The following is a 17,280-nucleotide window of genomic DNA, read 5'->3' as shown; positions in this document are numbered from 1 at the left end:
AGATATTTATATATTATTTATTATGATAGGACGTGTTCTCTGATTAATAGTATTTTAATATATTTTTTATATTTTAGGTACCTACTGGATTTTAATTACAATAGAGAGGTAATGGTTTCCAAATGTCCTTAGTCTTTAGTCTTTACCAATATTGTAGGTATACTTCTTTTTGGTAAAAATTCAAGTACAACGCTCATAACAAAGTTGTAAACGTCTACTATAGAACACAGACTTCTATTCTATTAGAAATCTGTGGTATAGACTACAGAACCACTAGAACCATGACTAGAACTGCGTTGATTGCATTGGTTACCAAACTGTATCATATGTATTACCAACCACTACATTATCATGCACGATATCATGAGTCTATTATCAATATTACATGTTTTACTTATCAATGTTTATATTAACTTGTATTTTTGTCGTACTGTTTATTGTTTATTGTCATTGATAAAGCTGTGAAACTGGACAAATTAAAAAAGTTAAGCTTAATATTTTTAAGCTATTATAAAATAATTCAAATAATTCAATAACTATTTTCTAAACAAGTAAAACATAATAATATTTCTTACATTTGTTCGTTTTTTTAAATTTTAACTATTAAATTTTTATTACTCTTATTTTAATAAATTAATAAAACCAACTCATAATGTCATCAAGTAGTGTAAGTAATACGGATACATTATTTTCTAATAGTTATACATAATAAAGTATTATCTATAAGACAGTTTGATAGTGTGAAAAATAATTTTGATTTTAATGTTAAATAGAGACCTGAAGATCATCGACGAAAATGGGACCGAGACGAATACGAAAAATTAGCCAGAAAGCGATTGATGGACGATCTCGACGACGATCGTTCCAAAGATCTATCACCAATCAAAAGAGAAATGCTCAAGCAACGAGATTATCGCGTAGACTTAGATTCAAAACTTGGAAAAAGTGTTGTAATTACTAAAGCTACTCCTTCTTCACAAAGTGGAGGGTAATAAATCATATTTACATTTTTTATTCGACTTTATTTTAACTAAATTAATCTTATAATGTTCCAGATATTACTGTAATGTTTGCGATTGTGTGGTTAAAGATTCCATTAATTTTTTGGATCATATAAATGGAAAAAAACGTAAGTCTATATTTCATGTTGTCATAAAACAATGTAGATTAATATTATTCAGTGTTGTGGTATTCTTTAAAAATATATCATTCTTTGATAAGTGATTATTAAACACCATACTTTTGTGTAACAAACACTTGAAAATGTATAAAATCATATTTTCATTACTGTTTATTTTGTATTACAATTGTTTGTGTGTTGTAGGTATAAATAAAGCAAAAATTTTGTAATTTAATTTAGAACATTATATTATTTCATTACATTATTGTTATTATATTAAAAAAAAATATATAGGATCATGTAAATTTTCAACAGATTTTCCTACGGCTGTAGTGTGTATACTAGACTATTGTAGTTAATTGTCAATTGTATGCATATGGTTATCAAATTCATATAATATTTATTATATTGTTCCTATTATGATAAAGAGTAACAAAAACTATAAATAATATTTATAATAATATAAAAATGTGTATTTAAATGTTTATAGATGAAATATAAATTAAAGTATGCGTTTTAATCCCAGTACCCAGAATCATGCAATTTCAAACGAATAAAAACACATTGTTTTGATTAATTTATTTCATTAAATTCGGATTCATAGTTTATTAATTGTTTCTTCAAGGATATTTGAAACATGCAATAAAAGAATGTAACTGCATGAAAATTTTGGTCTTTATTGATAACTGATTAAAATTGTATCAGTATACAGTCCAGTTTCTATAAATTATCTCTCGAAAAAGATGAAAATAATTTGATATATTTTACAAATTTATAGCTCGCATATTTATACATAAATTATCTAGAAACTTCAAGAAACAAGAAAATATTTGAAATATCTCTCTTAAGCCTAACCCTTCATATTTATACATGAGTGTATTTTAAATGATTTTATGTTTTCAGATCAAAGAAATTTAGGGATGTCCATGAAAATTGAAAGATCATCACTGGATCAAGTAAAAAAACGATTTGAATCGAATAAAAAGAAAATGGAAGAAAAGAAAAAGGATTATGATTTAGAACAGCGTTTACGAGAATTGAAAGAAGAAGTAACTTTAAATTTAACATATACTACAGAATAGATTAAAATAGATTTTACCTATTCTATTCATATACTTTAAACTTAGATATTTTTATTTTTTAGGAAGAGAAGTTAAAGGAATATAGAAAAGAAAAAAAGAAAGAGAAAAAACGAAAACATGATGAATTAGATGATGAACCTCAAAACGATGATATGGCAGCATTAATGGGATTTTCAGGTTTTGGGTCATCAAAAAAATAACAATTTTATACACAATCAAGTTTAAATTATAAAATAGTACATATAAAATCTCATTAATCGACAATAATAATGATTAATAACATCTAAAATTGTAATGAAACTGCTTTTTTAAAATTTCATAAATATTCACACCAAACAACAAACTAATCTGTAAAAAAAAAAAATTAATATTTATCATTAGCAATTATTTTTTGAAATATTATAAATGTACATAAAATTATTCATATCAAAAAATATTATTTGAAATAGAATATAGTTGACAGTATCAATAATAATAAGACACAATTTTAACTTTTATTTTATTATTATTATTATTGTATATAATTGTATTCTATTAAAATTTTAAATTAAAATTAAATTTCTTCAGTTTTCTTTCTACACATAAAATATTCAATACAATGCTGACATAGAGTGGATTATAAGTATATGGGATATAGCTCAGAATAAGACTTTTAGGGGCTGATACTAGATTGTGGATACTCATCGATAAAATGCCAAAAAAAAAAATCCTCTGCCCTGTTTGAACACTGTATCACTATAAAAAGTATTATTACTTTGTACATACACTTATAATTATTATCTAATAAGAAATATATGATGTACTATTGATTAAATATAATGTATCTTATGATATTACTTTCATTACTAAAATTTTACTCAGATCAAAAATAAAAATATTAATATTATAGTTACTAGGTATAAATATAAAATAAATTATAGTTAAATTATAATACTAGTCTTTTAGCACATTTTTAAGTTTAAATTTTATAATATATCACTTTCTGTAGACAATCTTATTAAAATCAGATAGTTTGTTTTAAAAATGGTAAAATGTAATATTTTTGACCAAAAAACTACTAAATAATTTTAAGTTATTAGCCACACACCCTCCAATTTTTCTTAATCCAGGCATAATGAGAGAATATTTTTATAGGCATACATTTATAATTTTATAGTATAAGTTTTCAATACTTTTCTTTCATTAGAAGGTTTTAATAACTGCCCATACGTACCATACTTCTGCCATCTAACATTAATTTGTAGGTAAAAGAGCAAAGTATAAAAGGAACATGGGTGATTAAACATCCTTATACCCTCTATTCAGCAACAATGATACAATGTATTTTATAGTTAATAGTTTTTTTTTTTTAACTTTATTATACTTACTTAATGTAGTAAAACAATCATTATTCATTAAGACAAGTTTAAATTTCTGAAATACAAATATTGAGTAGAAATAAAACATCAAACCTTTGTACAGCATTTCAATTTATGATAATTATTTATAAACAATTATTAATCGTACTATGTCTGATAATTGCGTACTGTAGTTGTATTGTGACCAATACAATGTAGATTATTTTTAGACCAATTTAAAATTACTCATACCACGAATTTATCAAAACCATTCTTGATCATTGACTAATACAGTAACTAATAAGTTGTTTGTTGTTATTGAAAAACAAATCATGATACCATATACCACATTTAGAAAACGATTATAATACTAATAATAAAAGTATATTATATAAAAAAAGATAATACCATTTTTGGAACTTATACTCTTGTCCGTCTTACTTATTGGCCGATTTAATTAAAAACTAGAAGGTTTTACAAAGCAAAATGAGTTTTCTGGTTTTTCCTATTAAACTATAGTTGTCTATGGGTTATTCACTGATCCTGTATGAATACCAAGTACAATATCTTATATTCATTATTATTTTAATGCCTCATTCGGGACACCGTAGATGAGTAATTTATCTTTATTTATAGCCCAGTAAATCAGTAATAAATAAATAAATATGCATACAAGATTGGTTTTTTTATATCAGTTAATCGACGAGAGGTAATAGGCATACACAAATTGAATAGTTTTTTTTAAATATCCACTACAGTAATGCACCTCTATTGCCTAATTTTAACGCCGTGTAAAACTTTTATTAAAATAAAAATAAACATAAAACGGATAGAGTATAGTTCTATGACCGTGTATTTGTAAATTGACTCACTCGACACTCATGGTGTAGTACAACCACTATGGAACGAGAAAGTCGTGTGTTGTGTTTAAGATTTTCTGTTATGTTCGTACTGAAAATAAAAAGTGAATAAACCTATTTTTACAGACATATTAAGTTCAAATTTAGAAGTAATTTCGTATTTAAACTAGGTACGAAAATTTCATTTGGATAAATAATATCTGTGTTTAATAAATAATAAAAAGGTAAATAAAATTAAAATATAAGTCCAATAATAAATAATAATAATAACTTAAAAAAAAACCACTTTAAAAATATTAATAATATTCTGCTTCCTAGAAATTTGTGGACATTCACACAATTACAATTTACACTAAACAGCAAATTCCTGCATACCTGTGAAAAATAAAAATATTTATTATTATTAGTTAAACATTATGAATTTAATAAGTATTTATAATATGCATTATATAAAAAATAATACAGAACAGTTTATCACAGTACTAACGCTGATTACATAAAATAAATGTTTTTAAAATATTTTTAATTCCCTTAAACATAAGTAAAATATAATTTAGTAACTTATAATTTATAAACAATTGCCAAGTAATACTGAAAATAACTTTTAGAATACAACATAAAAATGTTAATGATAAGTTAATAATGTAATTTTATGCCCATTTCAGTTTTTATGCATACAGCGTACGTAAACAAATATTTCGAACCATAAAAATATTTAATATCAACTTATCAAGCCATATTTGCACAAAGTTTTTCTTGTACTGTAACCAACATTTCTTTTCGTTTTTATGTATTATGTAAATAACGTTTTTAGAAGCAAAAAACAAAATTTAATTATCTAGTTCAATTGAGTAACAAGTGTTTTTACCGATTAAATGACTTAATAAACTAATAAATTTCTAACACCCATAACACATTATATATACCTACAGACATGTATAAAATACAAAATATATAATAATATTGTACTCACAATGTTTCTATTGGACAAAATAATGAAAGATATGTATCAAATGAGTTCAAAATTGAAGGCACAACGCAGTCTTTTAAATGTTTACAATTACCATAACTTTGGTCGGGTGTTGTACAATTTTGATACGATTGACCAGTCTAATAAAAAAAATTAAAACGGTCAACATACAATATAAATTTGTAATTATCAAAAATGACAGTCTGTTCAGTCACAGTTCACTTACAGTGTCCAATGATACTTGGTAAACTGTATTAGTTGCATTCAATGTAATAGAACTACTCAACCATGTTATGTCCATTATGTCATGCAAAGATGTAGAACTTGATTTGTCTATAAGTACGAGTAAATGAGAAAAATCTATAGTAGAGGTGGGTGTAGAATTATCTACATGCGAAACTTGAAGTGATGACATATTTGTGAAAACACCTATGGATTCAGATGTATCATCTTCTGATTTCGTGTAAGACTTAAGAATAAAAAGAGGACGATATTTTGACGACTTTGGTGTTATAACTGAAATAAATTATACATATTTTGCATTTAATACAATTTGGAAACTTGAATATAACTAATGTTTAAGACAAAAAATTATTAAATTTTACATGGTGGACGACTTGAACGACCAGAAAACGGCATTGGCATTTGCATGCTTGGAGGGAGTGGTGGCCCTATAAAAATGTATAAACAAAATTATCTTCAATGTTTGTAGTATACTATTTAATATAAATAACTTAATGCCATATAACTTAAAGAACCTAATGCACTAAATGGAGTAACAGTCCTTGAAAAACCTTCAAAACGAAAATACCAATAAAAAATATATTAAATTTATCAATTATCTTTACAAAATATATTTATTTCCATATAAATAAATACCAAAATTGTAGCTATCATTAAGTGGTTTGATTTTCTCTAAGGCCACTGATGTTGTTGTATCATTAGGTTTGACAACAACTAAGGATGTGAGTGGAGTAACAAATGAATACTGAAAAAAAATATACATACATATTATAAAATATAATGATAAATCAAGTAAGTGTAAACGTTTGTAGTTAAAAATATAACATTATCTTACTTCTAATGCTAATTCAAGTGCTTTAGCTTTTGCCGTAGAATTTTCGTTCTTGTTTAATTCATATTTGTCCAACAATTGTTGTATGTTCAAATATGCCCATAACTTTTCTAAATGACCTGTTATCAAAACATCAAAAAATCCGTTAAGTTGAGTATGAAAGTATAAACACTCTCAGTTCACACGTATTTTTAGGTACTTAAATACACAACAAAAATAACAATATATTTTATTACCAATTCTTCTCTGCGTTGGAAGGGAAGTGGGAGGGATGATGGGGATATCGAAACACGTAACAACAACGGGACGGTTGAAATTTCCTTCAGTCGAATCGGCGTTTAAAGTGCCGTTAAAATCGGGCGATGTGCCATCCTTCAACTTTCCGGCCACTACTAATTCTGTTTCTTTAAACAACAGGTTAATATACAACAAAAATAACAATATATTTTATTACCAATTCTTCTCTGCGTTGGAAGGGAAGTGGGAGGGATGATGGGGATATCGAAACACGAAACAACAACGGAACGGTTGAAATTTCCTTCAGTCGAAACGGCGTTTAAAGTGCCGTTAAAAACGGGCGATGTGCCATCCTTCAACTTTCCGGACACTACTAATTCTGTTTCTTTAAACAACAAATTAAATGATTTTTTCGTCACAGTTATGTTGTCGACCTGTAAAGGTTAAAATATATCATGTAAGTACAGAACAAATGCAAAAAACTATGTATGTGTATTCTTACTTGTGCGTCAATGTATTGGAAAGTAACGTTAGATAGAACAGGAGAAGAAATTTCTTTATAGAAATTACGTAATTGTAACGAAGCGTCCGAAGCTTCGTAGATGACTCTAGCGAAACCGGTATTGTTCAATGAGAGTTTTTTAAGAAAATCAATATCCGCTTCTTCGCCAAAACCCAAACTGAATATAGGATACCTAATAAATATAAATTAATATTATTTTTATGAGTTTGTGTTAATTATAAAATAATTATAAAATATAATGATGAAGGTAGTTCATTTTGTCGATGCAATAGTGACATTCAATTATTAAATATTAATATTAGCTAACTCACTTCTCTATGTTAGTATTAGAAACATATTCTATAAGTTCCTGGGAATTGGTAGTAATTCCTCTGTTAGGTTGGCCATCGGTCAGAAACACAATAATTGGTTTTGGCATGTTAGCACCATCTTTGAAACGCGTTTCTCCCAACTTGGCGATAGAGTGAGCTTTGGTAAGGGCATCCTCCATGTTTGTACCTTGTAAAAAAATGTTTAATTACAACCGTTGCAACACAAATTTTCGTGAATTTTGTATAGAATATTCTAATTAATTATAATATGGGTTATTCCACTATTGTGTCTTACTCCACTGCGATGTCAAGTCTTGAATGAATTTTTTGGCGTATTGTATGTTCTGCTCGGTTGCTGGAAAAACGAAACGTTTTTCACCTAATGTCTCCAAACTAAAATTATTGTTCGTCTTCCAGTTGTTACCAGTTTCGTCCCAACGATTTGACGTTTCTTGTGTAGCGTTTATTGTCCAAACCTACTCAGTGAGTATTTAATTAACAATAGATTTCTAATTACTAGTTATAAAATTGCGCATTTACTTGAGCAAAATCTGAGAAAAGTATCAACGTGAAAAAATCTTCAGAATGGATTTCTGACAAAATTTGACCCATACCTTCTTTCACTTGTGATAATTTTTGTCCTGCCATAGAACCACTAACGTCGAGTACAAATATAACGTGAGTCCTAAGCGGTTTCAAATCCGTCGGAGCAAAGAAATGAACAAAATATCCATCGTCGATCTAAAAATTATTTAATTTAAATCGTTAAAATAAATATAAATAATGTAGCTAAATTGTGTTCAATAAAATAAGAAAAAGCAAATTTTTTTCAAACTAATGTGGATAATAAATTAATTTTTGTATTTAATTATTATATTATTATTTTCTTAATTTGGCAGTGCGCTAACATTTTATTAAAAAGTAATTTTAAAAAATTTTATAAAAAAAACATATCTAATGATTTGTTATAAGTGTATACTCATTAGTTTATTACTTTAATCCAGTGGTTTTCAAACTGGGTGCCGCGGCACACCAGTGTGCCGGGAGTATCCACTTAGTGTGTCGAGATTTTCCCATAAATTACCGATTGCATTGAATTGTGATTTAAGAAAATAAATTAATAATTAATTCAAAACAAATTTGTTCATCTAAAAAAAAAGTCAGTGTGCCGTGAACATTTTTTTAAGTTTACGGTGTGCTGTGTATAGTAAAAGTTTGAAAACCACTGCTTTAATCTAATTTTAATGGAAGTATGAAAATAAAAATTACTTTAATTCGAAAATACGTTCTAAATAGAGTTAGGATTTTAAAGCATAATAAGCATCTAAAAAACCACACGAATGTTTTAATAAAGCAATAAATATATATGAAAAATAATCAAAAAAATAAAAAAATTTAAAATATTAATTTAAATTACAAAAAGAAGTAACTACCTTGTATTTTCCTAGATTTTCAGTAGTGAAACTGACTATTGTGTCGAATAGAATATTTTTATACGTAGAAAACGAACTCTCTACATCCACTTAATTGATCGGTACATGCCTCATGTCCTCATGGTTTCAAATAACAACACTAAATTTAAAATTTTGAACTTTGAAGTGGTCGACATTGATGTTGTAGGCATACTGACTATACAATTACTGCAGGCTATCCCTAGTTAGATTGGCAATCCATAGTCTATACGTTTAATTATACATTTCATAAACAACCCGATAACGAAAACAATAATAATTCAATATCTGCATTTTGGGTTTTTACATTTCTTATAACTTTTTTTTAGTATTATTACAATAGAATAATAAGCATATAAAAAATTCAGAGCTAGAATAATTGAAAAAAAGCAATAAAAAGGCAAAAAAACATTTACATAAAAAAAAGCTAAAATGAATTTGTTTCTATGGAATCAGAATAACGTAAAACGGATTTATGTATAACAATTTTATTTCTATCTTATACTCTTATACATAAAAATAAAAACATATGCTTTAAAATTCTAAACCCTTGTTAAAAATATATTTAAGTATACTCATATAATTTTTTTACTATGATAAACGATAAATGTATTATATTATTTTTTTTAAATGACATACCAGAACTTGATTTGGAGTGGAATTATGATCTACGTCATATTGAACTATAAATTGGCCTTTGACGCCGTTTTCCGTAAATGTTAACTGTTCTTTAACAGTTGGACTCCACGTTATCGTCGCTTTGTAGCCTGACTCGCGGGAAATTTTCGCCAATTGGTTTTCTGAAATACATTTGTATGTAATTATAATCTTAATTCTTAGTACATACATAATATTCGTAAGAAGACAACATATTATAAAATAGATATAATTTAAAATTATTATAGTTAATTAAAGAATATTTAAAATAACAAACCATTTCATTATTCATTGTAAAGCAATGTTTATATTAAAGACTAAAAACCGATGAAAATAAAAACATACCTATTCCATTAATCGCATTTATTTCATTACCTAACTATATTAATCTACTAAAATAATTTTTTTAATGTTAGTTATATTACTCATTAATCGTTATTAGTTCGTTACCTACATAATAATGTTTTTAACTGCACGTTCAATTAAAAAAATACAAATATATCAAATGGATTATACTTACTACTAACTGTAGTTTCAATTTCATTTGCTGTTTTTATGTCTGGTACTTCCAATGTTGTAATGTTTGATGATTCTTCGATATCTACAATTACTTGCAAGTTTTTGACAACCTATAACAACAATAATTACAAGGCAATGTTATCATTTCAACAGTGATACATTTGAAATTCCAAATTTATAATTTTATACTCACTTGTCCGGGTTGTAAGTTTATTACGTTTTCATAAATTCCCAATTTTCTGTTTAATAACTGTTCGTAAGTGAGATTAAATGTCACTTTGCTTTCTGCTTCCACATTCACAGAAACCGTAAATTTATTTGAATCTCTTACACTACAGATAAAACAATTATCGGTTGTCAATATTTAATATCAGAAATGATTTTAAATTTTAAGGTTACTACGCTTTACTTACTTTTGTTCTACATGAGCAGCTGTTTGACCCGAGTTAACAGCAGCAATATATTCCTCGTTGGCCTCTTTCTTTTCTTTTACATAAGCTTCGTACACTTTTTCATTTATTTCCCTTAAAACCACAACAAGACCGATAAATTTAATTTCATAATCCTAAATATATATTAGTATTATTTATACTCACATTAAAAACTTAGAAACGAATGCAGATTCTGGAAGAGTAACGTAGAACTGTACTTCGTGTGAAGTGTTTCCCTTGTTGGCCACAACACTGGATACAACAGTCTGAGCATATCTGTACTTGACTTTCGAATGAACGACAAAGCTATAAATGTCTTCATTTTTAGCCTGGACCTAAAATTAATAATAAATAATTTATTATTATTTTCGTTTAATGTTTAAGTTTAAGCTAGTACTTGTCGAAAAACTCAAATTAATCAAATTGGATGTATTACTATAGCAACAAAGTGAAACTTTAGGAAATTTTATTTTATGTACACTATATTACTTAATACATTTTAAAAAAAAACCAATGTTTAATAATACTTTAAATTCAAAATGTATTATTCCTAATGGTTGTATACCTGTACGTGTTTACGGGGTGATCACCTTGAGTTGTATAGAATTTGCGAGTTGGCTATTATAAATAAAGCAACATAAAATTTCAATACGTACAACTTATCTTAATTTTTCGAATTATTTTTGATACATTGTGTTTATAAGTAAGACATTTTTTGTCAATGAAATTATAAAGTTTATATATGTGATTATATAGAATAATTTATTACTAACTTTTTGTTACACTGGTAGTTCAAACTATTGTATTTCAATAGAATTAAAAAAAAAAAAAAATTATAATGTATTTGCTGTATTGCTATATAAATATATAAAAACTAAAGAGAATCTACACTACATGCAGATACATCGGTACATGTATATGTCTTGTTTCTACTGAATATAGTTGACATAAGAATGTCAATGTCAATTAGGTATTAGAATAAAAAAAAAAATTAAAAATAGTAAAAATAAAAAAAATAAAAAATAGTTAAAAATAGTTAGATTAAACTAATAATATTATAATATATATATATTTTTTATACATTTTTACATAGCAATCGGTTGCTATAACAACCAGTTGCTATAAACAATCGCCTTCTCAAATGGTAACATTCTTGGTGTCACACAAATTAACAGAATGACCCCCAGCCATAAGACATATTGTCAAATATATTGACATATGTCAAATTATTACAGATCATCACTCGGAAATATGGGATAGCTTTACTTATATCTTATTATGATTAAGTAAATTGTAATTAATCTAATTTACTTTGAAATTTCAATAAATGTGTATAACCTATTTCTCATTTTTGTGACTCTACAGCTCTATAGTATTCATAAATTGTAAATTGTGTCTAATTAGCAGTTAATTATAATATGCGATATAAGTGAAAGTAATAAATATACAAAGTATGCTATGTTTGAAATGCCTGTAAAAATTACAAATTTACTCAAATTTTAATGATAAATAGTATATTAGATAAGGAAAGGAAAATGGTTTGTGGAGTGCCTCGAAAAAGTACACTTGGACTGGTTTTATTTATACTATACAGTATACATCATGTATATCACTATATTTTGCAATAAACAACTGTATAATATGCAATATAAATATTAAATATCAAAAATATTAATTAAAGATTACACATAGTTATTATATCTGCATACTTTTTTCTGACCTTACTTGAGATTCAATCTATTAAAAGTCAGAAAGTTCATACGAAATATGATTAAATGAATATATGTGTATCTCTCATAATCTAAATTATTAATAAATATAACGTGCATTTTAATAAAATGAATATCTATTATTGTAAAAATATAAGGCAATGCAATGTACATAGTAATTAATAATAAATCTATTTCAAAGTACCCTGTAACGGCTAGACCATGTATCTGATCAAATGTAATATTTGATGAAAATGTAATGTGGAATTTATGTACAGATACCATATTTATACAACAAAAAACAACAGTATAAAAATCCTATAGAACTTAAATATTTTTATGATAAGCATTGTTTAATGTTTGTAATACACGAGTATATTTATCATTTTATTAGACTGTTTTTCGATACATTTATCATTTAATTTCGAAATTTCTTACTCTAAAATCTATTAAAACAATTTATTGTACTATTGAAATTTAATAATATTAGTATATGTTTAATAAGATATTATATTGAAAAGTTTGCGTCACATAACTATAAATAGTTAAAGGTTTTACTCATAAAATCAGTTTGTAAAAATAGGTATACATTTATATGAGTTATGAGTTATAAAAATAATAGAGGAACCTGGTATAATGTGAATGACTCTAACAAAAAAAAAAATAAGCACGATGCTAAAATTATTTATACCAATATTTCTTTTTGTTAATGATTTACGTATGAATAGTCTTGGTACAACATTTTACAATTTTACGAGACTAGATTAAAAAAAAAATTCTAAAAATATTGCAAAAAATCATTCATTATTTAATTCAAAATAAGTGTTTACATTATAGTACGTTGATTGAAATTATCAATGGATACTAATAGTATAATTATAATTTATATTATTTACTGTCATAAGCTGCCTTTAATTTATATTTGATACGTCAGTTAATTGGTTATTACATAATATTAAATATTGTGTTTTGATGATCACAAGCTATTCGCAAAATATATTTAATTACAGTTACTAAAATTAACTTCTTACCCCTCCCCCCTCTAAACACGAGCAAAAAGTAATAGTACATCGAAAAAAAAATTAACTTACTACTTCATTAGCACCGGTCTGCTCTACGGCTAACGCCAGCAACAACAGCAAAGCGGTTGCAAAAGTGCACGCGTGCAACGCCGAATGCATTGAAAAAGTCAACATATCGTTACGTCGGGCATTTGCAGACTTAGAATTCACCGGCCTGGCAAGTTCAAGTCTATTTGTAGTGTTCGTGCTCAGAAGACACCTACGACTCAGCGGTTTGTCTTATCATATTATAGTACGAGTGCAGGTAAACATCACGTGGTCTAAAACAGTTAAAAGCTGCTTCCCCACCACCGGCGTGATTGCGTTGACACCTTAAAAATGCACGTATGATAAAATATACTTCAAAGATCTATTCTGTCCAACGAGAGAACACGATCGCGCGAGTCCCTTACCTAAGATTCCTATGTTTTTCCAATAGAGTTTCGTGTTATACGAACTCGTCAGTTTTACCCGCGGACTTATCTGTTAGGTATAATTGAAAACAACGAGATGTGATAAGATTAGAATCGAGTTTTTATCCGATTCGACAATACATGTTATTGCAATATAATATTCGAAAACACAATTGATTATGTATTACTAATTAAGTACCGAAAATTTTATCTAATTGTTTTTTCATAATAAAAATATTACAACAGTTGTTTTTGCAAATCCATAAAGACTAACCAGTGTACCTAAATAAACCAATAATATAATATGCCTCTCGCAATGCGAATTATTATCTAGCTACCCTGCACGTACGTAAACAACATTCACAAACAAATACAACAACAAGGGTGTTGGCCAGGTTGTAAGACCACCACCGCTATTAAACGTGTACATTTTTAGAAACACGATTGATTCGATTGAGCTCAGAATATTGTGTACGTTGTTGCGACTTCCAAACCGAAATTGTTTAAATTATAATTTTCACGTATTTATCATTGCATATTATATATCTTACTTACCGAAATATTATCGATTAATTAATATTTAATAGGTTTTGTAATAAAAGTTTCGTTTAAATTATCATAACATCAGTCTTATTAGGGTGTTTGAATTCATACTATACCTTTGATACGCTGATTAATGTACTCAATCGTGTTGTAAAAAAAAGTGTTTATGCACAATTATTATTGTGTGATAGGCTAAAAAACTGTATGCGAGGTTGGAGGGGAATCATAATAACCGTTGAATGCCGAGCGCTTTTACTACATAAACATATTTAAATTAGGTAAATACAAAACATTTTTTTACTCAAATTGCGTTTGATTGTACTTCTTTCTATTAAACTATGATCAACGTTTAATTCGTAGTCGTCGCGCTTATCGCCGATATGAGCAGCGACCCACGACCTTTGTTCGTGAGATATAATTAAATCACGGTCTTCAAAATACAATATCGAAAATGAAAAAAGTTTTGTTGATAATAATAACATTAATAACAGAACTATACAGACAGCTAACCAAAAAAAAATCTACTCCAATTAATATAATTAAAAAACTTTTTCAAACTTTTAAGCTTTGAATTCTTCGTCTATATGTATTATGACAATACGAATAATTCTACTAATGATGGTTGGACATGTGACAGATCGGTAAGAAAAACATTTCAAACTCCAATATATAACTTTCCTTATTCAGTTCTAAACTAAAATTCAAATATATATAATACAAATTGTTTGCATAATATGTTTAAACTTAAAATCGCTTGAAATACTAAAGTAAACCAAATATAGCATGACACCAGTTTACAGTTTATGCCAAACTGTATAATCTTGAAGCTCTGAAACTATTGACCAAATTAAACCATCTCGTAATTGGTGTACAATCATTAATACTGAATTTTATATTTCACTATTTACTGGTACATTTTTTAAAAATCATGAAATGTTCGTGTTACTGCAATTAGTAATATAAGTTATGTGTACGGTGGAGCACCAGCAACCATCGTGTTCATTCAGTGTGGCCCATCAACTACATGACGACAACAAAAGAGCCTGTGGAGTATGGATACAGTACTGGGAAAAACTAAAGAGAATCTACACTACATGCAGATACATCGGTACATGTATATGTCTTGTTTCTACTGAATATAGTTGACATAAGAATGTCAATGTCAATTTGGTATTAGAATAAAAAAAAAAAATTAAAAATAGTAAAAATAAAAAAAAATAAAAAATAGTTAAAAATAGTTAGATTAAACTAATAATATAATAATATATATATTTTTTTTATACATTTTTACATAGCAACCGGTTGCTATAACAACCAGTTACTATAAACAATCGCCGTCTCAAATGGTAACATTGTTGGTGTCGCACAAATTAACAGAATGACCCCCAGCCATAAGACATATACATGTCAAAAAAGTATATCTTGGAAAGTTACAGTAATCCTTGTATTGAAAGGGATATGACAAGTTACCATCTGAACATCCTCCGTCCAAAGCAGATGAATCACTGGAGATAAATCACGACTACACGAATCAAACGAACAGAAAAGTGAGAACGCTATCATCCAAATGTTATATAAAATAATAATAGACATTTTTACAAAGACGGACGATCCGATTACTTCTTCTCAATTAATTTCTCAAATTAAATTATCGAAAAATAAATAAGATGTAAAGGCGCGTACACAACCGGCGAACAGCACCGTCAATCGAGTCTGAGCAAGTTAACGATTTTTTTAACTCGTTAAGTTATTTTAAAATAATAAAGTTAAGTTAAGTTATAGGTTACTGATATTTTTTTTTTGTTAACTTTGAAAAAATAAAGTAACTTAACTTAATTTAAAGTTAAAATTTTCTAGTTTTTAAAAAAAAAATTCCAGACACATAATAATGTTTATTAGATAGTTTTTCTCTATGCACAAGAAAATTACTGAGGAAATTTAAAATGATACATCAAAATATTAACTAGCTATCGAAAAACCTACTTTTCTAAAAATGCTATTCAAAAATTTGCATTATTGTTTGGACTAATAATACGTTAATCTTTTAAAATAAGTAACTTATTAAATTAAAAATTAATTTCAAAAAAAAGTAACGAGTTAATCGATTTAATTTTGACTTTTAATTCGTTAATGCCCAGCTTTGCCGGACGCCAATCATCGTTTTTCCTACTGTAGAGTGTAGACACTTATTTGAAATCACCAAGTCTTTTCGGAGTAAAATGACTTATCACAATGTAATAACGTCAAAATAAAAAAAAAGAAATAAAATAAAAGTTTTAATTAATAAGGTAAATACGTTTAATATGGTAAAACTTTTGATACGATTGATAAAAGATAAAAAATTGTTTAATACGACTGATATGACATGTATACTAGATCATAAGCCGAAAACCAAATCTGGTGGGACTGTTCCCTACAAAATAAAATTGCTGGAAAATACCTATCAGATATAAATATTAAATGTATGCTATTACCCTCTACCAGATCGTTGGAGAGCTCTCGAGGTCGTGTACTCGAGAATATGATCAAGTAAATCGTATATAGAATATGTATATAAATTTTAATAATACTATAAAGTATAAATACCGACTTACCTGACTCGCAGACTGCAGGGAATATATATGTTATGTAGTGATATATAGTAGGTAAGGTGAGTAGGTGACACAAATAAAGAACTCTCTGAACACGCGAATCAAAATAAATACAACACTGTATTATACCGTTCAAAACGAAACCAAGTTGTCGTTTGCGGGATCTGGTGTCGAAAGATGTTTCTAATGTGACTGGTACGCATGCACTGATGAGCAGAGACGAAATGGTCGCATGCCAGACAGAGTCGCAGGCGAACCCATCAAAGGCCTCTGTTTTTCCAAACACTTGCTTTATCATTGGTTGCACTAGTGACAGAGCCTCTCATTGGACCATCCCTTGTCTCTGACGACACACGGCAAGTCACACGTCTTACGCCCCATTGTCACAAA

General features: G+C 27.3%; 2 protein-coding genes across 4 annotated transcripts; one reads left to right on the top strand and one right to left on the bottom strand.

Moving 5' to 3' along the window:
- The first annotated feature begins 422 nt into the window (after positions 1 to 422).
- On the top strand, positions 423 to 3,671 carry LOC114122411 (zinc finger matrin-type protein 2). Of its 2 annotated transcripts, none has more exons than XM_050199079.1 (5): positions 423 to 667; positions 774 to 988; positions 1,056 to 1,129; positions 2,024 to 2,169; positions 2,248 to 2,405. In XM_050199079.1, the coding sequence occupies exons 1-5, from the start codon at positions 653 to 655 to the stop codon at positions 2,275 to 2,277; spliced, it is 480 nt and encodes a 159-aa protein (XP_050055036.1). In that variant the 5' UTR covers positions 423 to 652; the 3' UTR covers positions 2,278 to 2,405. The 2 variants fall into 2 exon arrangements, with proteins under 2 accessions (XP_050055036.1, XP_027840867.1); XM_027985066.2 differs by having other exon boundaries at positions 431 to 667; positions 2,265 to 3,671.
- A 918-nt stretch (positions 3,672 to 4,589) lies between these two features.
- Positions 4,590 to 17,075, bottom strand: LOC114122405 (inter-alpha-trypsin inhibitor heavy chain H3-like). Of its 2 annotated transcripts, XM_050199077.1 has the most exons (20): positions 16,894 to 17,069; positions 13,374 to 13,675; positions 10,739 to 10,908; positions 10,556 to 10,666; positions 10,336 to 10,474; positions 10,144 to 10,252; positions 9,606 to 9,766; positions 8,056 to 8,256; positions 7,811 to 7,991; positions 7,516 to 7,702; positions 7,184 to 7,376; positions 6,899 to 7,115; positions 6,681 to 6,848; positions 6,448 to 6,563; positions 6,249 to 6,357; positions 6,128 to 6,163; positions 5,975 to 6,040; positions 5,596 to 5,885; positions 5,373 to 5,509; positions 4,590 to 4,774 (listed from the first exon to the last, which is right to left on the bottom strand). In XM_050199077.1, exons 2-20 carry the CDS (start codon positions 13,476 to 13,478, stop codon positions 4,747 to 4,749), a joined length of 2,724 nt encoding a protein of 907 aa, XP_050055034.1. In that variant the 5' UTR covers positions 13,479 to 13,675; positions 16,894 to 17,069; the 3' UTR covers positions 4,590 to 4,746. The 2 variants fall into 2 exon arrangements, with proteins under 2 accessions (XP_050055034.1, XP_050055035.1); XM_050199078.1 differs by lacking the exon at positions 6,681 to 6,848 and having other exon boundaries at positions 16,894 to 17,075.
- Between the last annotated feature and the right edge of the window lie 205 nt (positions 17,076 to 17,280).

The sequence above is a fragment of the Aphis gossypii genome, chromosome 2 (assembly GCF_020184175.1).
Source record: "Aphis gossypii isolate Hap1 chromosome 2, ASM2018417v2, whole genome shotgun sequence".
NCBI classification, from domain to species: Eukaryota; Metazoa; Arthropoda; class Insecta; order Hemiptera; family Aphididae; genus Aphis; species Aphis gossypii.
This window is presented reverse-complemented; position numbering and strand designations above follow the sequence as displayed.

Bases quoted from the DNA above. Each gene is read 5' to 3' on its own strand.
- LOC114122411 (XM_027985066.2), top strand. The intron at 989-1,055 runs GTAATAAATCAT...ATAATGTTCCAG, and splicing joins CCTTCTTCACAAAGTGGAGG to ATATTACTGTAATGTTTGCG. The intron at 1,130-2,023 runs GTAAGTCTATAT...TTATGTTTTCAG, and splicing joins TCATATAAATGGAAAAAAAC to ATCAAAGAAATTTAGGGATG.
- LOC114122405 (XM_050199077.1), bottom strand. From the start codon at position 13,478: ATGTTGACTTTTTCAATGCATTCGGCGTTGCACGCGTGCACTTTTGCA. The intron at 10,475-10,555 runs GTAAGTAAAGCG...TTTTATCTGTAG, and splicing joins GCTGCTCATGTAGAACAAAA to TGTAAGAGATTCAAATAAAT. The intron at 9,767-10,143 runs GTAAGTATAATC...AATGTATTTCAG, and splicing joins AATTGAAACTACAGTTAGTA to AAAACCAATTGGCGAAAATT.